This window comes from Apis florea, unplaced genomic scaffold (assembly GCF_048593485.1).
Source record: "Apis florea isolate Af1SG1 unplaced genomic scaffold, ASM4859348v1 contig_3802_pilon, whole genome shotgun sequence".
Classification (NCBI taxonomy): domain Eukaryota; kingdom Metazoa; phylum Arthropoda; class Insecta; order Hymenoptera; family Apidae; genus Apis; species Apis florea.
In genome coordinates this window covers 3,066,368-3,089,681 of record NW_028256863.1, presented here as the reverse complement: position 1 = coordinate 3,089,681, position 23,314 = coordinate 3,066,368, and the positions used below count along the sequence as shown (strand labels likewise).

The following is a 23,314-nucleotide window of genomic DNA, read 5'->3' as shown; positions in this document are numbered from 1 at the left end:
GGATATTCCTCCCACGAAACCACGTAACTTTTATTCGAAACATTTTTTAATATCTCCACAAACAAGCGAGATACATCGAATTTTTGGCGAAAAGTTTCGATCGACCTCCTATCGTATCATGTTCTCCTAATACAAAGTCCAATTTTCGGCCAAAAATTTCGTTCGACCGAGATTTTCGATAATTCCAGGAATTTGACGTCATTTCTTAGAATTTTAAAAATTCCAGGAATTTGACGTCATTTCTTAGAATTTTAAAAATTCCAGGATTTTGACGTCATTTCCAAGAAATTTAAAAATTCCGAGAATTCGACGTCATTTCTTGGAAAAATTTCTCGAACGACCTCCTATCAAGTTATATTCTCCTAATACAATGTCCAATTTTCGGCCAAAATTTCGTTTTCTCGATTCATTTGGAAATTTCCAAGAATTTGACGTCATTTCCAGGAATTTTAGAAATTCTAGGAATTTGACGTCACTTCCAAGAACTGTCGAAATTCCGGGAAAAATTTCTCGAGCGACCTTCTATCAACTTATGTTCCCCTAATACAAAGTCCAATTTTCGACCAAAAATTTTTGCTGATCGAAATTTTCACTTTGTATCAGGAGAATATAAGTTGAAAAGAGGTCGTTCGAGAAATTTTTCCAGGAATTCCAGTTCCGAGAATTTTTGACTTATTCCAAGAATTTTTTTCGAAATTTTAAAATTTTAAAATTTTCGATGCAATTTTTATAACTTTTAGGAGAATATAATGTAAGAGGACGTTAAATTTTTCTTGATTTCAACATACTTACCTTATTTTACTTACCTTTATACTTACCTCTATACTTACCTTTTTAATCTGCCACTTTTTCCGGAAATAAACATTTTTTCAACATTTTACTTAATTCTAACTTAATGCTAATATACTTACCTATTTTATACTTACCTTTTACATTCTTGCTCCTTTATATTCTTATATTTCAAAGAATTGTAGGATGGACGAGCTAAAAAATACAAAAATATACGTAAGAATATACATAAAACGTACAAAAAAATCTATAAAAAATGTATAGAATAAAAATGTAACATTACTCTATTAATAATGAATAAAATATACAATAAGAATAATATACCAAAGGTAGAACTGTCTTCTTATTGCTGCAAATCCCCTTCGATTCTGTGTCCAACGAGAGGATACATGGAACATTCTAAAAGAAAAAAAAAAAAAACTAATTAACGCTTATTGTAGATTCTAAAAGAGCTCGAAAAGAGCTCCTTATTTCAATCCACTATAGTATACTTGACCACATTTAACCGATTAATCTTAATCCATTTCTGCAACCCCTTTTTCTGTAAACTTTTACCGAAATACCATAACCGTGCATGGAAAATGCGCGCTCTCATAATTAATGAACTCGCCTCCCTGGCGTTTACCTGTTGTTGGGACACGATAAGAAATTATTAATCGGATCGATTGTGCGAGGGAGCAGTAAAAATGTTGCGACAGCTGCGGCTGCGACCTGCTCCGATCCGAGGAATAGCGAAATAAAAACGGGAAATAAATTCGCCTACCTTTAACAATATATACATATATATTTATCGGTCAGTCGATAACCGATGGACAGGCCAAAAACGTGAACAGCGCCAGCGACGCCATAGCCATTGATACGTCGACCTCTTTCACTGCAGAGTCTCCCCTACCAGAGGTCAGCAAGTTGCATCTCGCCCACTCGAGCTGAAACGATCCATCCGTGCCGATATTAATACACTTCTTCGATACGATAGAAACGCCGGACGAACGAATTCTTTCCTTTCCTTCCCCCCTCCTCCCTCCCGACGTTCCCTTTAAAAATCGTATCGCGCGAATTCGTTGACTCGTACTACTGGAAATCGCCAAAGGGGACGGCCCGCCTTTTTATAATCGGATCGAATCAATCCCGGGGCGTGAATTCTCGGCCCGAAATGGCAAGATGGCATGTGACGCGGTATAACGTTGATCCCAGAGGGGGTAGTACGACGAGGAGAACCGCGAGGGGGAGGGAAGGAAGGAAGGAAGGAAGGAAGGAAGGATTCCGTACGCGACGATCCTGTTCCAAAGGAATAGGTAGTAGCTGGCACGGTAGAGTTTCGAGTAACACGACGACGACGACGACGACGACGACGACATTGATGGAAACGTATTAAATGCCCGGAGGCGTTCTCACCGCGACGCGGAACGTCGTGGATAATTCGAGCGTCGCGTTTCTGCTCCCGAGGTTGGGGAGGGAATGGTGTAATTACGCAGCAAGCACGCTAGTCAAAACACGAGGCGCCGCGGTGGGGCGGGAAACGACGAAACGTGAAAAATGACGAAACGGCGGCGAAAGAGAAAAGCGGGCGCGATCAGATCGTGCATTACAGACGGCAATTTCCAATCATCCACGACATGCGTGGTATTAAACGATCGAACCTGTCGCGGATCTTGGCGAGTTCTCTGCTCCCAAGATTCGGACGTTCGAAGAAAAAACGATGGAAACGTTGTGAACGCTCTGTTCCGCGAATTATCGCTATAATATCGCGCGAGATAACAACGGGGGCAAAGTCTGGAAAACTGGCACGATGCGACGCGACGACAAAGGAATCGAACAAGAAAGGGAGGAGGCAAAGCGCGCGATCTACTTCTACTCTTTATATAACACCGTACAATAGGATTCTAAAATTAGAATCATCCACGGACGACCCACTTCGCCCCACGACGACTTTGATTCGGACCTAATTTGAAAGCAGTGCGAATAACGGGGAAAAGCGATCCCCAAGCGAGACGGAAACCTTGGAATTCGGGCAACGAAGGCGTCCGTCCTCCTTCGAGGGAGGACACGCGCTCGGCCATTCCAATCCTCCAATCCTCGATAACGAGGGGCGGGCGCGCGCGGCTACAAGTCGCGGCGAAAGAAGGCAAAGAACCGACCGACACTCGCCCCCTTATTATTATTATTCTGCGCGTATTTCGACATTCTCCCCTTTGGAAATAATGCACAAAAGTCGCGGCGAAAGGAGCCTCATCTCGGTGGGAAGCCGTTGGCATGGGAAGCTTCTTCTCCCGAACTCGGCCCATTCGCGTTATATTCTCTCGTTTGATCTCGATCCGAATGGAAGAATGGCGGGGGAGGGAAGAGGAGGGGTTCCGTAATGAGGATACATTGTGCGTGGCGAGATTCATCGGATTAAACGGATTGGACGAATCGAATAGCCGCCGTTCAATGGACACCGGATTCGAAAGTGTCCCCCGTTCACGAGCTCGTTTACCTCTCCCCTTCCCTCCCCCTCCCCCCTGTTCGGTAAATGAACGAATTGCTCGTAAACGATGGCGGTCGCGTGCTCTCTCTCGCTCCAACAAAAAGAATATTCCACTTGCTCTTGCCGTATTTTTACCGAGTACGAGAACAATCGAACTTTGACGCGTTTCCCCGATTGAACCGTGCTTTATATATATATATATATATATATAAGTTGTTTTTCGGTATTTGCTCGATAATCATGGACGTCGATTCTCGAATAGCTTTCCGATTGTGGAAATACAACAGCGCTTTGACTCGGAATCAATAGTTGCGGGCTATTCTCCGTCTCTTAAAAAGGAGCTCCTCCACTACCCCCTTACATACAATTCCTTAAAGCGACTACTACTATCCCCGAGGAGAAAGAAGGAGCCTTTTCTACCTTCTCTCCCCTGCCTGCCCCTCTAACGATTCCGCTTTTTCCTCGGACGCGGCCGGAATATTACTCGACGATGCGATCGAAAAAAGACGCTCGTTGAAAAAAGACGCGATGAAATAAATATATATATATTTTTGAAGGGAGAAATTATTAGCCGAGAATATCGTTGCGTCGAAGATCGCGCAATTTAAAACACGTATATTGCCCCCTTCTCTCCCCCCGTTCAGAGTGGCGAGAAGTACGGCTCTCTCTCGAAAAGTTTATTAAAACTACGGGTAGGATTTTCGACGGGAAGTTTCGACGGAAGTTCGAGACACGTAGTTGGATGGAAAGTTGGAAAGTGGCCGCTTTAAGAATTCTCTTTCAACGTGCGCCGCGCAGATTTACCCGTCGCGAAATTCATTACGCGTCAAAATTTCCCACGGACCCCTTGCCGCCGCACGTCGCTCGCAACTTTTTCGCCTTAATCGCCTTTCAAATATTCCGTCCACCTTCTTTTCTCACCGCGATTCTCGCTGCTCGGGCGAATGTTAAACAATGGAAGATCCTCTCCTCCCTATTTTCCGTAACCCTGTTTTATTCGCCTCGCCGATATTCCCTTCGAAACGACGTATTTTCCCCCCTCCCCCCTCCTCTTTTTTCCTTTTTTTTCTTTTCCGTATGCTAACGAGTTTCGATCGATCGAGTGGAAATTTCAACGAGTGCAAACGTCTGATTTCAGTGAGGGAGGTTACGTTGTCCGAGCTCAGGGACTCGATAGCGAGGTTACGGGAAAGAGTGAAGCTAGTATGCCGAACGAGGGGCTCTCCGCCCCCCAGGGTGCACTGGCTCAAAGACGGTATACCGCTGCACCCTCGCAGAGGCCTCAGGATTCAACACAAACGGTGAGTCTACTCTTACTTTGATTTTCCAATCCAGCCTGCGAAACCAGCCATCGTGTACGCCACGCGCCGTTCTTCTTCTTCTTTTTCTATCAGAGTTAAAAAGAAAGGAAAAAAGTAAAACAAAAATTCGAAAGAGCGAAAGAGACGGGTGATTTCGCGCGCATCCGAGAACAACGCCCGAACCCGGGAGGATAACCGTGGCGAAAACGAAACCCGCAAAGTTTCGCGAATTTTCGCGAATCGTTTATAAACCGTGTGCACGACAAACTTCCCCCTCGTTCTCGGGGCTTATAATTCGCGATTAACGAAATTGTGTTTCGTGTTTGGCACCGATTTAGACCTATGCACCTCCCCTCCCCCGATCCGAGCTCAACTTTCGCCGCTCGTTTTCTCGTCGTTCTTCATTCCAGGGGGCTGCCACACCTCCCCTCCTACTAAATATCCCTGCCAAGAATATTACCCGCCGTGTGACATCGATTTCTCCCGCGCCGCTCGCGTGCCTCTCCGCCCGCCGATCGATCGTAACGACATAATAATCGCCATTATTACGCTCGATTTCTTTTATTACCACTGTCGTGGCCCGGAATCCCGGCGAGGAAATAAAAGAAGAAGCCTTGCCCTTCTAATCGTTTCGCTTGAACCGGGTCCAAAATTTTTATTCGCCTCCACTCTCTTTCTTTCTTCGTTTCTTTTTTCAACGAACAGAAGGAAGGAAAGAACGGAAGAGAGGAATTCGTCGAATCGAAGGGAGGAATCTTTCTTCGAGAGATCGGTCAGTTTGTAAATATTATCGGTGGCACCGCGAGCCGTTACCACGTCCCTGGGGGCCGTAATAATTTCAGACGGCCTTTCGGCCGGATTTACTATCCACGGAGGAACGATTATAGCGAGAGAGCAGGCCGGCGGCCCTCTTCTCCTCTGATGACTCAACTGTTGGCAACACTCTCTCGTTTCGCCGTTCCTACTCTTTAAAGATGATGTATTCATGCGGGATGCGCACGCGTGCGCCTAAGACGTGGCCATATTGTAATCCAGACTTTCCTCCCTTTCTCCTTCTCGAAAGCCAAACGTCCACGGTTTCAAACTTTCCTCCATCCCTCTCTCTCTCTATATATATATAACATACATACACACATTTCTCTGCTTGTTTTTCAAAAGCTTTCTCTCGATAAATAACAATCGTAAACAACCATCCTCTTTCCACGACGATTACGCTTCTCGCCTCCCGGGGAGATTGTTAAACCCCGTTTGCCTTTGAGCTTTCGAAAAACGGCGGAGGCCCGCTTTTGAACGGCGTTCCTCGAAACGGGAAGAAAGCGAATCGCGACACACTTTTGCTTTCGCTCTCGAAAAACTGCTCTCGCCGCGAGTGGCGTTTAATGGCCGTTTGCAATTAGTCGCTTTCCCCGACGGATGGATGGATGGTGTGCAAGTGGCACTTGAACGTACGCCAGGATCGTCGTCCTTTCCGCGATTTTTAATGGATATCCCTGGGTGATTAGGCGTCGAAGGGTTGGATTTTTCACACGTCGACAGGAAGGAAGGAAGGAGGAGGCGTTCGACGAGTGAAACAGATAAAAAGAGGAGGAGGAAACTCTTGTTGCAGAATTTTTCATGTCCATTGTTTTCGTTCGTAATTAATTAATCGACGGCAACACGCGTGGAAGGGAGTAATCGGATTTCCGGCCCGAAAATTTGCGATGCGTCGGTTAACTCTTTCGCGAGTAATAGGATAATAGGTCCGAGGTAACTTTTGCGAGGATCGTAAATTAATTATCAGGATGGGATATCCAAACCGTTCGAAAGTCGAAAAAAAAAAATTTGGCTTCTTTTTTTCTCTCTTCTTCTTTTTGCCGTTCGACCGAAAAAAAAAAACCGGGCGAAGAATAATTGATCGCGTTGGCTCGAAAGAAGAATCTCGATCGTACGAAATTCACGAAGGAAACTCGTTTCCCCGGATGGAATTATTAGCAGCCGATCCATCCAATTTTATATCCCCGTCCATCGATATTTCGAGAGTTTTATTACCTGCCGCGAATTAATCAACAACAAACTCGTCGTCGTCGTCAAAGTTCTCTCGCTCCGATAGGGGAAGGAAGGGAGGGAGGGGAAAATGAGATTTCTATTCCACGATCATATAGAATTTCATTATCCGCGTATCGATAAATATCAAATGGACGGGTATAAACAAAATCATCCCGGTTGTATAAATAAACGATATGGTAAACGAATGAAGAGATGAAGATAAACATAAAAAAAAATAAAAAAAAAAAAAAAAAAGATAAAAGCAAACACGCCGGCTGAGTAGACAACAAACGTGATGGGAGAGAAGGGAAGGGAGAGAAAGGAAACAAAAAGAAAAGCGCGATGTAAAAACGCTTTTTAATCGCTTCGAAACTTTTCGTTCCTTCCTACACGCGCGATCGGTTATCGTTGTAAAATCACGAAAGAAAAATCTCACGACGACCCCTCCTCCTCCTTCTCTCGCGTCGAAACCGAGACACGTGTCCCATCGTAATTTTCAATTACTGTGATCCACGTGATATCGTGGTCGGAAGCCGCAGATACATTCCGTAGTCGTAAAATCGAACGTGTCCCCGCGCGTACGTGGGGCGAAATCGCCTCTAAAACCCACGTGAGATTTTTCGATCTCTGAGACTAGCTCCAAGATGCGAGCAATGTATACTCTAATACTCGATATTCTATAGAATCGAACGTAAGAGAGACGCGTACAGGTTGAGCTAAGAAGAATATCTCTATCGCCGATAATAGAATCTCTCTCATGCTGGAAGAGAAGAAATTTCGTACGAGATAGGTAAAGGAAGACATCTGGCTCGAAGGACCACAATCGTTTCGCCGAATTTAGTCGCGTGTCGGTGGGCGATGTCTCATTTGAGAGCTGTGTCCCAACTAGTTTTGTGCCAGGTCCGTGTCCGAGTTTGTTCGATTACAAAATGACAAGAGGTTATCGGTACTAAAGGAGACATTAATTTTTCCAGGCGTTCAATTAACTCGAAAGCGGTTCAAAATTCGATCGAATTCGCGTGAATCGATAAACAAGATTCCACGGTGTGCGTTCACCATCGAAAGACAGACGACCACCTATTTTCTTCTAATCTTTCCTCTCGACGAGGAAAAAGACGAAAAGGTTCGATTTCTCTTTCGAGGGAGGAAAGAGGCGCGACGACGGATCAATTCGGGATCGAGCCGCGGGATCGGCATCCGAGGAAACGGGATGCTGGCAGTTGTTCCTCCTGTTCAAGTTTGATCAATGGCGACGTTCGCTGCAATTATTCCGAAATTATCACGTTCGTGCGTTACCGTGTTCCCAGGCCGTTTATTATCCGGCCGCCACTAGTTATCTCGCTAATTTGTCATCATAAGTAGCGGAGGGTGAGCTGACAAAAGTGCACCGTCGCGCAAGGGCCCTTATCGAGAGTGCTTCCGCGCGACGTTCTTTGCGCTCCCTCGGCCCGTAAATTAAACGGGTAAATGTTATAATTACGGCGCGGCTTGCGTCCAACGCTCGAACAACTAAAATCGCGGAATCCCGGCAAACACCGCTCAACCCCGTGAATCTTCATTTATCTTCTTACCACCACCACCACCATCATCACCAGTACCACTGTCTGTCTTCGTGGGAGAGATTTTTCGTCGAAAGGTTTTTTCACGCGGTTAAAGAAAATTTTTACCGATTTAATTCATGTTTGACGGGGGGAGGAGAACACGGGTGGAAGAGTTTCGAGACTGTGCACCGGCCTCGGTGAAACTCGGAGGTCTTTCATTTGCCTCATCGTCGACAGGTGCATTGCTATCGAATTTCTATCGATCCGCTGGACTAGCGAGCGTTATCCGAACCCGGAGTGCGAGCTATTAGGTGATTGCAGGTTTGCAAAACGTGTCTCGAGACCCTTCGTGTATCGATCTAGGGCATCTATCCTTCGAGTGACGGCTTGCTTTGAAACGCACCCTATCCAAGCGTCCATGTCAAATTAATGGAATGGAAAAATTGATAAAAAGATCTCTCTCTTTCTCTTTCCCTGTGTATATATATATATATATTTCTTTCTCCTTTTGTCACGTACATTTTATATCCCTAGAAAGGAATCGAATATGAGGAACGAATCGTTACGAAGAATCGCTGAGAATCATGGAAAGTTTGACGATGGCGGCGTTAAAGGTACGTCGAGTCACGGTAATTGGGCGACCATACGACGAGCGAGCCAACCATAAAGGCCACCAGCCTTAAACGAGATTAGACCACGGAACGAGTCGTTCGCTTTACGATTCGTCCCGACTTATTATCGGCCCACGTCCTCGTCCCCGGTTTTCATTCACCGAACTTATCCACCCGGATACAAATCGCATTTATCGCCATCCTATTTATTTATCGTTATTCCAGTTGATTTACCGTAACCGGTGCTTATCGAATATAAAAACGAATCGATTCTTCTCTGAACAAACGAAATTTATTTATATACTTATATAATTCCAGAAACAGGTGGAGAAAGGAAAGAAACGAATCCGGCCAAATATTGTAGTCGCGGTTAAATGATGGTGTAACGGCCGCGCGTTTTCCTTTCGAGGGGGCGTGCACGCTTTTTCCACTCACAAATCTCCCGTTGAACGTGCCTCCACCAAACCACCACCACCACCACCACCCTCCCCCCAAAAGATCTTAACCGGGGCGCTTGGTTTACCGCTCGAAACCTTCCTTTCTTCCTTTCTTCCTACCTATACCGATATCTTCTACGCCTTTCCTACGTGCTATCCGACCAGGAAAGATTGCCAGCAATAAAATGTTAATAGGTTAAACGAGCGGATTCTCTCAGGGACTCTGCAAACGGACCGCGTTATTGTACTCTGCCCGGAACACACACACACACACACGCACACACACGTTCTCTCTCTCCGTCTTCCCCCCCAGTTAGCGCTGATTCATCTTCCTCCCTCGTAAATCGGTTGTTAATGAAGATTAATAAATCAGGGGAAACCGCGCACAATGAATCGCTGCTGGCTATGAAATTATACACCAAGAGAATCTGGCTAATTTACACCGCCTGTCTGTCCGCCGGGGTTTAAGAAAGGAGGCGCGTGTTTTGGAGAAGGCGGGATGATCGATCGCATCGACACGGTGTGTTGTTTCGTTCATATTTATCCGGTAACGAAGCGTGGGAACGACATAGGGGGTTGTACAAAGGGGGAGAGGTTTCGTGCCTCGATGAATTCATTTCACGTGGGCGGGAATGAACAACCGCGACGGGTTAATACTAATTAATTTCACGGCGTATCGATTATTCTTTTGTCGGGTGGGGAGTCCCCGCTCGGAGGGAAAAAGTGTTACGTGAAACATCTCTCTCTGTCTCGCGTGTTAATTACAAAAGGATGGAATTTCTCTGCTAGCGCCCTTTGTCGCCTACCGCCGTTCAAATTCGATTAAACGAAATCGAAAATACTCTTCAAACGGAGCCTGTTGTTTTTCAACGGTTAATTCTCGAAGGCGAAGCGAAACACACTTCCGTTTCGAAACGGAGAGACTCCGTATTTACGACGCGAGCAGAACAAGAAAAATGAAGGTATTCGTTCGTTTCTGGCACGAATCGTTACGTTAAAGAAACGTTTATCCGTTGGAATAAACGGAAAAAGAAAAGCAGCAGAGTTTCGACGAGGATAAAATATCCTAGGAAGATAAGCGTCCGACCAAGCGCGGATCTCCACCACTTCCTCGTTGCCGAGGGAGGAGAAGAAACGCGCGACTCGAGGAAAAGTCTATCGACTTCTCGATTCTTTTACCCGCCCGCGTTTTATTATTCCCCCGTAAAATAACGAGACCTTATATCTTTGCCGACTAATTCTCCGCGCATCGTTAAGAAGTTTCGCCCGAGTCGCCTCTCTCCTCTCTTCTTCACCTCTTCTAGAGGAGAGCGATAAATTCGGCTGAAAAAGGATCAAAAATTGGCCCAAGTGGCTGCCGGCGTCGCCTGTAAACAAAGCGGCAAAGTCAACAGGATTTTTAACAAGCAATTTAGAGTTGGCGCGGGTACCATTATACCCGAGTGGAGACGCGACGATCTTTATGCCCGTCGCGCTTCGTTACAAACACTTTTCAACTCGGGCCAGGAGGAAGATCCTCGAGAGCGTGGAGCAATCATAAACTTTGCACCCGTAAACCTGCACCGTCTCGATGGAAAGAAAAAAGGAAGAGAAAGAAAAGGTGGGGGGTGAGGGGAAACACGGTCTCCCACGTTTGCGTAAGTATCCGTCTCGCGCCTCGATAAATATTCCTTTTTTCCCGTCCATTCGAAGTTTAACGAAAGCAGATGAGCGGATGGGGAAAAAAAAAAAAAAAAGAAAAAAATAGTAGATTCTCGTATCTTGCGAATCTTCGTACGCATTTGGGATTTTCAATCTCGATTAAAGTCGTGTGAAATTGAACGATAGGATAGTACCTGGAAGTACCGTCAACCGTCGTTTAAGCTCGCCAACTTTTATATAATAATCGGGGATCCGTGCGCACAGTTTTCAATTTTACAGCGCGCGATCGCATCTCTCCCTCCCTCCTCCCCGCTCCCTTTCATTTCACAGGGGAGGAAGAATTCCGAGGATGGGATGGAGCCCGTTTCCAGCTTTCCAGGCTTAAAAGCTCGGCCGTTCGAGCTCGGCTTTTCAACCGGTATCTCAGCTTCACGGTCCACGATTCCAGAAATGCATACGAATGCGACGGCCCTGTGTGTATAATTTACCGGGCGAGGCCGGACCAGCTCTCTGTCCAAGGATGGACGGAATTATTCGGGTGTGCGCCACCGCTTGTTCCTCGCCTCCTCCAAGAGAGCTCCGCGTTGGGATTTCCATTGAAATGCCAACGTCACGAAATACCCGACCAGGCTGGATCAGTTTCAAGAAAACGGCCACTTTTTTCCACCGGCTCTTGTAATAATAATCGAATCGTTCCTCCGCGTAACTTGTCGCTGATTCTCGAAACCGTGCATCCGTTCTTGTTCGGAGGATGGAGAGAGAGAGAGAGAGAAAAAAAAAAAGAAAACTTCTGGGACGGGGAATATTCCCGCGATTTTCCTCTTCTCCCGTTATTTTTTAAGCGGCGGACAATAAAACAAACGTTTGGCCCGGCAACCGTTTACCAATGGTGAAGCGTTTATGGAGAAAACGAGGGAGTGGAAAAACGGGGGCGACCAAACGAATATCGCGATTCGTTGAACCGCGTGCTAGCGGTTACTTTTAAAACCGAAACCCTTGGACCGTGCAAAATTCTTGCACACATTCCATTAAAAAAGGCCACAAGCGGCGCGCACCTGCATCCATGGAGATCGTTCGAAAATTCGCCATTCTTCTCTCCGCTTCTTTCGTCCCTTCCATCCTCCCCGAAATTATTAACGACGATTCCACCGATGTTAACACGTTCGATATATATATATCATCTAACTGGAACGGTAATGGAACGCGCATACCTCGTTCTGGCATTATCGCCACATTCTTACTATTAACGCCGTTCCGGGCGACGTGCACATGCGAGCACACGTAATTAATACACCTAATACACACGTCGATTATCCTCCGTTCATCCTCTTCGTCGTGAGATCGCTTCGAACACGTATATATGTTTCTCCTGAATACATATTTGATGTAAGCGCGGATAGACACGGAGGGGAGAAGATTTCACTCCATATCTCCATATCGAGATGAATTCCCGCTGGTTTGCTCGAAAGAAGCGAGTCGATTTCGCGCGAGATAAAAGGGACTCTTTCTCTTTCCCTGTCTCTGCCTCGCCTCAAAGACTTGGATACGAAGTAAAAATATTGCCTCGCTTCCCGCGGAAAAGTGTTGGTAATGAGCGGGATGATTAATCTTCATTTTCATTTCGCTCGAAATCGAGGATGGCGGTGAATCAATCAAAGCGATATTTGATCGAAAGGGAATTTTTGGTGGAAATATTTTTCAACATCGCGGAACGAGACATTTTTGCAAATCGAGAAACGAAGAGCGAGACGATTGAAGTGCACTAGGCGCAGTAGGCGAGAAATCTTGGAAATTCCATAGATCCCCCGGTTGCTTATTAATTTAACAGCGGAGGGGCGCGCCTGGAAAGTTGAAATTCGCGATGAATACGAAAAGCACGGCGGAGCAGCTGTGGGCGGAGATTAATACATCTCGATCGCTTAAGTATTAACGGACTTGCCGCCGTTATTTCGGATTATTTGCGCGTGTAAATTCGCGAGGCTTCCCCCCTCCAACTCCTGCCGCTCCACTCGAGTATCTACTCGAGCAGAAACTCCGTTACATTGTTAACGGACAGTCGGTCGTCGACGAGTTTCCTCCTGATCCCGAGAAACTCGAACCCCAACTTTCCGCCGAATCCGCTTCGAGAATCTTCGGGCCAAGTGACCCGCGATCATCGCGATCGATCGCTCGTGAAATTCACTCTCCCTCTCCGTTCGACGAGCAATATGTATATACATATACATGCGAAGGGAACCGAGGCATAGTTTCATCCCCTTTGAAGTTGGAGAACGAGGGGTTGATTTAAGGAATTTGGCGGAAGCAGCCTAGCCAAGTTTCTTCTGAAATTTCGATTCGCGTTAGAAAAAAAATTCTTCTCCCCCCTTTCGGGGGAGAGGCACTTCAAGGGGTGGCGGGGTCACCCCCTTTCGGTCACCGACAGCGGCCAGACAGTAGGGGATTACCGCGGCTGAAAAAGCACGGAACAACGGCGCGTGCGGGAGAACGGGAAAAAAGAAGGAAAGAAGGGAAAAAGAGAAGAAATAATACCGCAACCGGTAAACCGAAGAAAAGGAAAAAAGAGGGAACCGAAATCCTCCCCCTCACCTGCACCGGTGCCAGAAGGAACGGAATTAACGACTAAACGAGTAACCAGCTCGCGCGCCGTATCCACCGGATGAAACAACACCGTACTTTCCTGGAGGGATAACTGTGACCGACCGACGAGCTTCTGGTAACTTTGCTCGTGTCCTGGACCGCTGCCAAATGCGATTAAGTCGCCGCTCTCTTCCTTCCAAGGGGGTGCAAGGGTAAAAAAAGAAGGAGGAGGTAGAGATGGTTGGGAAGAAAAGGGTTGAGAGATAGCCACGAGAGAGAGAGAGAGAGAGAGAGAGATACATCCGCAAGGTGTTTCGAGCCACCCCTCTTCTCCTCCTCCCTTTGCGCCCTTCCCTCCCCTTGTTACGATTGCGACGTTGGTTGGACGTTGTCCAATCACACCGGCATATCGCCGGCCAGTTCACGAAATCCTCCCACGTGGAAAACGAGGTTCGACCGGGAACGCGACGAGGGTAAAAGCCGAAGGATCGAAGGGATGGAGGAGGGGGAGGGGGGAGGAGGAGGCAAAATCAACTGGCGATTTTCCACGGTTGATCCGCAACGGGAGAGGGGTTAACTTACTGCGGTACCATCCGGGGAAAGAATCAAATATTTATAGATTCCTTCGAGGGGAAAAAATGTATCGTTCGAGGCGAAAACGCGCGGCAATTAAATCCTCTTCGCGTCCTCGGAATATTTACGAAAGGAAACGTCTTGAAACTTTCCTCTCCCCTAGAACACAGACTTACGATTTTTCTTCCAGTTTTTGCTCCGCGAAACCATCGAATCTTCTCCCACTCGAGAAGAGGAGAACTTTGAAATTTACCCCATGAAAACCAGCCAATCGTCCTCTCAACGGTATTAGCAGTTCACGAGAAAGTAACGAGGCGGAAACAAAAGCGGACGTGAGAGAGAGAGAGAGAGAGAGAGACGAGAGAAACTGGTACGATCTCATTACTAGAGAAGGAATATACAATCCGCTCTTTGGCAATTAGTAACGATTAATTAAGAATGTTCGTGCCGTTCCGCTCGCGCGGCTTGTTTCCTTTAAAGATCCCCGCCGTTCATAATGGAACCTGTGCGAAATTTCGGTGATAGGGGGAAGGGCGTGGGAGCGTCGAGGATTGCTCGCGGGGCGGAAAGAGGGAGGGACCTCTCTGCGACTAGAGAGGGTCGGCGAACAGGTCGGCGCCTTTGTGCACGCCAAATTAATAATTAATTAAAATTGATGGGCATCCCGAAGTGGTGGCTCGAAACACACGACCACCTACCGATCCTTCCGCGAAAACATCTCGCCAACGTTCGTTTCTTGACCCGCGCTTCCTCGTCCCGTGTCGATCGACCGTTCCGTTACGCGGAAGAAGAATCGATCAATCGATAATATTCTCGTTCGTCTCCTCGAATGAGAGAAAGAAAAGAAATAATCGTGATTTTAGCGCGTGGAAAAATCGATCGTTGTGGAGCGACGGTCGAGAAAATCGGGGCAGACGAGAGTCGCGAATCGAATTACCGTGCCGACTGCGACGCGTTAGTTTATAATTTAACAATTTTAACGGGAGCGGAGAACGATCACCGATGAGCGTGGACCATGATTACGAGCGTACTTCGTTATATCCCAACCGCTTTCATCCCCGTTCGACGCTCGCCTTTCGTCACCCACCCTCAACTTGTAATTTTCATATCCCTCCAACGAATTCCCATCCGTGATTCGGAATTCGTATCGACGAATAATCTGGCAACGATTAGGGACAACTTGTTTTATCTGGGAGAGAGCGTTAATATCATTGTACTCGTGTCAGACATCTGAGGTGAGGCAGAAGAAGTTAGATATTTCGGGAAGCAAGAATTTACGGAATACGAAAATTTTAATTTTAATACGTTTATTTGAAGAACGCGAATAGAAATCCCTTGTATGCTTGCATCCCGTTTATCAAACTTTGATCTATTATTTTCTCTTAGATAAAAATCCAGAATCTAGCATTTTTCTTAGCGAAGCAAAGGGAAAACTCGCCGAAACACAACGAGTTTCTATTCTAATCCTCGAGAAGATTCTAATCTGGCGAAAGGAGAAATTTTGTATCCATTAAAGGGAGAAGGAAAGAAAGGATCGGAAAAGGCGGGCGGGTGAAAGATATAAATTTACCACGGCCTAATGTTCTTACTCACGCATTTCTAAGCGATGTCTCGGTAACCGGCCGCACCCCTTGCCCTCAACCCGATCCTCCTCTGCCTCGTTTTTCGCGCGCGTGTCCGTATTTATTTAGATTCGCGACAAGGTCCAGCATCCCGGTCCTCCGTCGATGACTCACGCTCGGCTATGTTGGACGGAGAACGGCGAGGCGGAGACGCGGAGGGGAGGAAAACTGCGAGACACCGAGAAGAAATTCTGATCCGTGGAGAGAGAGAGAGAGAGAGAGAGAGAAGAGAGATCGCCGATTCCCCGCGTTTGCCAAAACGCTCTGCTTAGATTTAAATCGGTCCTCTTCGAACCTGTCCCTCTCTCTCTCTCGATCCTCCAGAAATATCCCGACGGATAAACTCTCGACGGGGAAAACTCTCCCTGCTTTGAAAACTTTTCGAAACTATTAAAAGATGCCGTAAAAAAAGAAAAGAAAAGAAAGAGAGGTTCCTTTTCGATAAGTTTTCCTCCAGGATCGAGAGTATTTTCCAAGGCGTTAAATAAACGGGCGAGGGAAATTCGTTTTCCTAAAATTATCCCGGGGAAAGGGTGTGCAAGGAGGTCGAGAGGACTCTTACCGTTTTCAAAAGGCGACCCTTTTGAAGAGATCGATCGAGAGAAGATCCGAGCCTCCTCCATTCAAACTGTCTTTTGTCTCTCTCTCTCTCTCTCTCTCTCTCTCTCTCTCTCTCTCTCGGCAATTTTCGAGGCAGAATCCTTCGGTTTGCGTCGATAATAATAACGGAATTTCGATGGAGATTAACGCGCGACGAAGAAGACACGCATCGTTCTTCAAACCCTCTGCCTGAGGATTGACGCGGCCGACAAAAGAGCAATCTCTGGTAAAAGCGGAAATCACGGCTAAAGGTCGCGAAACTTAGTTTCGCGATGAAAGGTGGTAGCAGTGGTGGTGGGTAGTATTCGAGGGAACTCCAACCACACACCTCCCCTCCTCTTGCACCCCAGTGGCCGAGCAAAGAAAACCGTTGGCCGCCGTTGGAGAGCGAGTTTGCGAAGTGGAAAGGTGGACGGGAGGGAGAAGTTGAAGCCGGGAAGAAGACGCGGGCAAAGATGAAGAGCAACGTGAGGGTGGCTCTTGACGAATCGGGGCGTAACCCGCGATATATAGAGTTTTGCAGAGGAAGCGGCTCGATGGTTAGGCGAGATTAGGGGCGGATACCGGTGAAAAGCCCTCCAGAGGACCCGACCGTAGGCCACTTCATCCTTGCTAAGAACTGTACCGGATTCTTCGCTCTCTTCTTTTCTTCCCGGCCTCCTCTCCAAAACAGCCAGCCGCCGGACTTTCGAGCCAAGACTTTTGTCCCGATATCTTTCTCTCTCTTCGAAATCGTTTGACCTTTTTCCAAGACGCGTCCGCCAAGACACCTCGATCGATCGAATCGATCTCTAGAGAGACAGAGAGAGGATTTTTCACGATTCGAACAACAAATGGGGAATAATTCTCGAACGAGAGATCGTGTATAAATACGTATCATGGAGCGATGATGATTGATCAACGCGAGAACAGAAGGTAGAATAACATAGCGGTTTATTTGCCGGTCGGACGGAAGAGGAAGAAAACGAGAGGCAGAGAATCCGTTGGCAGGACGAGAGGATAATGCGAATACGGGTGAAAATAAGGGTGAAAAGTTAATGGGCGGGCATAAAACTCGTGTTTCCGCAGGATGGAAATCCCTCCCCTCGAGAGAGAGCGTTGGAAGAGGAGGATAGGAGCGGACGGAAAACGGAATCGAGTATTAAAGGGAATATAAACTCGCGTTGAGCAACGAAGAAACGACACATGATCGAAAGTAACGAGAGGAAAATATCGAGTGGCGAGGAAAGCGGGCGAGCGAGCGAGCGAGCGAGCGAGCGAGCGCGAAAGCGAGCCTGGCCAGGGGATGAGATTAAAATAAAACGAGCCCACGTCTTTGCACCGCGCCGCCTTTATTTCTACGGTTTGTTTAACGCGCCGGATAAATCAGCGACCGCGACACCAGACTAAACTGTTTTTACATAAACGACACCGCTCTATTCGTCTCTCGGTCGCAATTTATTACGTCGTCCAAGGGGAGAGGGGAGAGATTATTATTTTCGATGTCCGATCTCTCTCTCTCTCTTTCTCGAAAGAGAAAGAAAAATGTCCATCCACGCTCGAGAAATAAGCGTTCGATGGCGTTCGAGACGAAAAACTCGCGGACGGAGGACGAGGGTGAGAAAAAGAGGGAAGGAAGGAAAAAGGTTTTTTCTCTATAAAGCTCTGTCTCTCTCTAGCCACGTTGTCCGCCCGATTCCCGGCTTCCTCGCTCCTTTCTGAATGGTGGCAGCAGTGGCATTGATGGGTCACGCAGTATTTATAACCGGGCGAGCGTGCGAACGGCGCAGCTTTTGACTTAAGCGGAAGCACCGACGCTCTGACATTTCGCCCGGGTCACGGGGACTTGCGCTTTCAACCGCGGACGGAAAAATGGCGGACGCCGTCGTAAATCCGTATCCCATCTTCGTTCAAAAGCGGTGTTCGACTCGCATCGCCTCGGTCGACCTTCCATAAATTTCCCTCCGCCGAGAGAGGGAACGAGAGTTGGTCGAAATCCAGTTGTTTGGATTCGTTTCGATCGAGCAACTGCGATGAATGAATGTATTTCTCGGGAGGAGATGCGAAGTTGATCGGAGACCTAGGTCGAGTTTTCCTCCACCGTTCATCGGAGGATTCTTCCTCCGGATCGTAGCTACGCTCCTCCTCGAAACTACGTCGGAATTACGGGATCGTTAACGCGCGCCGCTCGTTTCCCCGTTAATGTTCCCCGCTGGATTAAAATTACAACTAACGATAGCAGGTTGAGCGGGGAATCGAGTCGGCTCGAGTTACTTTTACGAGTTTCTGCTCGTTCTGGTGTTGCACGAGACCACCCCCCTTGTCGCCAGTGTTGTACAACGTCGATCTCCCTCCTTTCGGCGGAGCAAAGGAGTAAACACTTTTTTCACGGCACAATTTTTATAACCTGCCCGATTTCGATTCGAGAAAGATTCGAGATATATCGCGAGTTCAATCGTTCGATCGAGGGATAGAAATGGCCATTTAATTTCCTACGATATTGGAATATTATCGTTTCGCGCTCGAAACGGCAACACGTCCGCCTCGTTCGACGATCGAAACGGGAAAGATTCGCGGTTACTCGCGATATAATAACAACAACAAAGGCTCGGGGACGAGTCGAACTGGATTATCGCGTATCGCGTAACGAAACACGAGACTCGACTCGAATAATAATAATACACTGTTGGAGGGAATGGAAAACGGGGAGGTTTTCTTCCCTGAAAAGCTGGGTCGACGAGCGAAGCGTGAAAAGTCGAGCGCTACGGCACTGAGCTGTCCCGGCTAAAATTAGAAAGCACGGTTCGAAGTCTGGACGGGGACTAGCGTGAAGCGTCGCGTTGTCTGGCCATCGTTATTCGTATCTCGGTAACGTAACCGATTCGTTAAATCAACCCGCGCGGTCACTTCCAACGCGGCACGTAATTCGATACCTCGGGTCGGTCCTCGTTCGAACAAAATCGTAATTCGACCGACCATCGACCACAAACGTCATACCGCCGAACGATCGAAAGGAATTTGCATCGAGCATAAGTCAGACGCGCGCTTCCCTCCGCCACGCTTCGATAAGACCGCCAAGACCGAAACGCAAACCAATTTTGCCGCTTCCTCTTTTCGCTTATCTACGATCGAAACCACGGATCTTGGCGCAAAAAGTTTTCCGCCTCCTTTTCGAATCTTAGCTCAGACGAAATCTACCCATCCTCGAAATCGAAGCAGGGAAGGGAAGAGATGAAAAAAAGAGGGACGAGCCGATAATAGAAATAGGAGAGCCGTCTTATCGATCGTCCTTGAAACGTTGCTCGTGTCGACGTCCACGATACAATCGTTTCTCGTGGACGTGGAATTTCGGTGGAGAGAAGAGAGGGATGGGGGGAGGGGAGGGGATGACGCGCGTGATCGAATAAAGAAAAAGCGACGGAGAAGAAGAGGGAACGAGCAGAGAAGAGAGCAGGCCGAATGGCCTCGAAACGAAGCGGCGGCGAGCCACCCGCCTCCCAAAAGAAAACCATTAACCGGGATGGAAGAAAAACAGAGGGTGCGGGAATAGCGAAGAAACCACCCTGCTTTCCCTCCCCCTCCCCGCGTGTATCTCCTTTTCACGACACGCCGTTTCCATTACGAGTAGCTGGTAGAACTGGGTCCTCTCGCTCGCAGCGACGTCCGCCATTAGAGAGCCTGCATTCTGCAACGTTGGTCAATCGGATCAGGCGGCCGTCTCCGTGCACAGGGATCGAACGTTTCTTCGCGTCGAATCGTGTCGCAGAGCCGAGAATCGAGAGAATTATAAGCTCGTCGTCCCTTTTGAATATATATCTCGGGAATATATCGTTCGTTTTTCCCCTTCTCCCGTTTTGAAAAATCCCCTCTTTTCTTACGAACCGCTCTTTTCTCGAACGATCGAGAAGGGAACGAGGAGAGGTAAGAAGGGAAGAAAGGGAGGGAGAAAAAAGTGGAGAGCGTGTGTAAAAATCCCAGGGTACGCGCCATTCTTATTCGCGGGAATGGCCAGGTGAGCAGGATTTTTACTCCTCGCAAATTTTTCTCGCTCTCCCTTTCCTTCTCTCCCCAACCAGATATCGCGTTTCTGCTCGCCCCCTCGGGGGCCACGAACACGAGGAGTGGACGCAGAAGGAAGAAGAAGAAGAAGAAGAAGAAACGAAAAGAAAGGAGAGGAAAGGAAGACGGAAGGGGGAAAATCGGAGGGGACGAATTAATCCGTGTATACGTAACACGAGTAACGTAGTAGTAGCTGCCTCGAGAGGCGAGAACTCGTCAAAGATTATTCGAGAATTAATCCGAAATATGAGGGGGGAGGGAGGGGAGGGTACGCACTCTGGTCCCTTTTGGGAAATATCATACGTGCTAATTGACTTTAAAACGCTTTTGAAACTATCAGTTTCCGCTTCCGGGTAATTAAACCACCGGCTCCCCGCCACGCTTCTCGTTTTCAATTGTGCGATCCCGGCGAAATTCTACGGGAGCCGAAATTAAAAGCCCAACTACGGGCGTCGCGCAATAATTATCTGTGACAGTGGGCACGAAATAAGCTTGCAGCTCGTGTAATTCGTATTAATCGCGGGATAGGACGATTTAAATCCCGGGATATTAATAAAACGAAAGTCGGTCGGCACCGATGGTCGGCAGGAACGGATCTCTCCGTGGATCCAGATGTTAATAATCGCGATGTTGAAGACGCGCTCCTTCCTCCCCGATTTCCAGTCCCGAATCACCTGAAACTCGCCGTGAATTTTCCAAGCACGGATGAAATTCACCTTGGACGATGAAAAAAGAAGAAAAAAAAAAGAAAAAAAAAAATAGAGCGAAGCGATTCTCCCGGACGTGGCTCTCGTCTCGAACACGAAGGTAACGAAGATCGGAGGCGTGTACGTGGTGGGTCGAACCGAATGATCGGACGAGCGTTATTGCGTTGAGAAAGATTTATGGAGCGAGGGACGGTGAATCGGATCTCGGTCGTTGCGCGGTCAAAATATGATGGGGGAAAAGCGTGAAGCCAGGCTTCGTAGCGCGCGGTTGATACCTCGCAAAGTAGAGGAAGCACACACCGATACAGCGATTATTGTGGGTCGGCAAGTCCGCGCGTTATTGAAACGCGTTAAGGGAAAGTTACGGGCGAGATTCGATCGTGAAACCCGGTTCTTGAGCAACCGAGTTGTACTAATCTACGGAATACCCTCCGAAAGATCCTCCTCGCATGCTTCTTCCCTCAAATCCTCTTCATTTCGAATAGGAATGGACGTGTTAGCAAAAGCGAGAGTCGGATACCTTTCTCGAACGAAGCAACTTATCCATCTCTCTTTGACTCTGAAACTGTTCTAAAAAAGTGTTCGATTTCTTAAAACTGGAAAATGGTAGCGCGAAGTGGGAAAGAAACGACTGGATCCGCGACGAATCGATCGATTGAAAGAAAAAGGGAAAAAGTCGCGGCGGATCGTTTCCACGATTCTTGGTGAAAAGGTTCTCGCGGAGGGCTGCGTGGCAGGGAGGAGGAGGGGAGGGAGGGCTAACCGGCCGCAAAAACGTAACGAGATGAAAGGAGAGCGCGAAAGACGGGCCGGAGTCATGAACGAGGTGGAATACATAAATAGAAATCTCGGTTTATCTCTCTCCGGCTCTCTTTCATCCGTCCGACCCCTCTCCTCTCCTCTATATATTTCTCGCTCCTTCGCTCTCCTTCCTCCTCCCCCTCGGTCGGGCTTCCAACACTCCTGGAACCTTCTTCTTCTTCTTCTCTCTCTCTCTCTCTCTCTCTCTCTCTCTCTCTCTCTCTCTCTCTCTCTCTGTTTCGCGGAGAGGCCTGGCATATATACGCGCCTACTAAACCGGAGAGTGGCGGTAGTCTAGACGGAGTGTCGATTTTTGCCGCGGCACCAAATTAGAAACCCTTCCCTGCTGGATCCATCGCGCCTCTCTGCGCCTCTCCTCTCTCTTTTTCCCTCTTTTTCCTCCGTCCTATCCGTCTCTTTCTCCCAACGCTTCCAACGCTCTTTCTCTCGGTGTATCTCTCTCTCTCTCTCTCTGTATCTCGCGCGCATGTGAAATCGCTTAAAGGGGATGAACAGACGACACGCAAGCCGTGGGGGCTCTTAGCTCTCGACTCGCGCAAATATTTTCGCCGCTTCCTCCCTCTCGCTGCTGTTGCACGGCGACTCCGTCTGTCGGACACTTTTCAGTGGCGGGAGAGAGAGAGAGAGAGAGGAGGTCGACACCTCTAAAGCCACTGAAAATCTCGTCTCCCGGGATTCTTTCTCGAAACGAAATAGCGGACGACGCGAAATGGATGTTTCGCGAAACGATTCCAATCTCGAGTCGAACGAAAGATCTCGATCGGAAGGAAGACGATTTCATCTTTTCCATCGTGCGTGCGCGATTTCGAGGAAAGAGCTTCGAATTCTCGGCACTCCTCTTGAAACAATCGCGTCGAGCGGGGATATCGGCCTCTTCCTGCATGCGTTTACGCGTAAACACGGCGATGAGATGGAGGGGGGGGGGGCGGGAAGCGAAGGTCGAAGTTGAAGAAGAATTGTGCTTCTCCGTGCCGTTCCGTTCCGAGTCGAGAGGGCAATTATCTCTCTCTCTTCCGATCCATCCTCCCTTCGATTCTTTCCTTCGACCAAGTCAAAACAAAAAGTCCGCTTCCGTTCCTCTTCCTCCTCCTTCGAAAATGTCGCACGAGTAGGGGAACGCGATACAGGAGAAGGAAGGGAAGGGGCGTTCTCGGTGAAATTTAACGAGGCGAGGCTAAGCCTCGAGGATCGGTCGGCGGCAACGTTACGGGGACACAACGTTGGGAAATTAATAACAGAGCGGGCAGACGAAACAAGGGCAGAGAAAACATCGATCTAGGTTGCGATTAAGGGATTATTCTCACTGGAGGGGGGATATTCACGGCGCGGCGGGCACCGAAATTGCGATCCGATCGCGATTCGCACGCGCGTTTCGTTAATCATCGGCCGCGCGGTTGAAACGGCGGAATTAGTCGAAAGTGTGGCGCTATCCGTTTTATCCTATCTCGGTTTCAAAATTGCGCCGGCCAAGCTTCGAAAACCGATTCGAAATGACAGCTCCTCTAAGCCGTGTCGCGGCTTTCGATCGACCAAGGATTACGGCCGCGCGTCAATTAACCGGCA

At 48.0% G+C, this 23,314-nt stretch overlaps 1 protein-coding gene across 1 annotated transcript in view; it reads left to right on the top strand.

The window, feature by feature from the left end:
* Positions 1 to 4,394: 4,394 nt before the first annotated feature.
* Positions 4,395 to 23,314, top strand: part of LOC100865749 (protein vein) — a gene marked incomplete at its 5' end in the record, with an annotated part of 58,428 nt that continues 39,508 nt past the window's right edge. The window contains one exon of the mRNA XM_003697306.4: positions 4,395 to 4,557. Within this exon, the coding sequence (XP_003697354.3) occupies positions 4,395 to 4,557 (163 nt within the window). The remainder of the gene's footprint in view (positions 4,558 to 23,314) is intronic.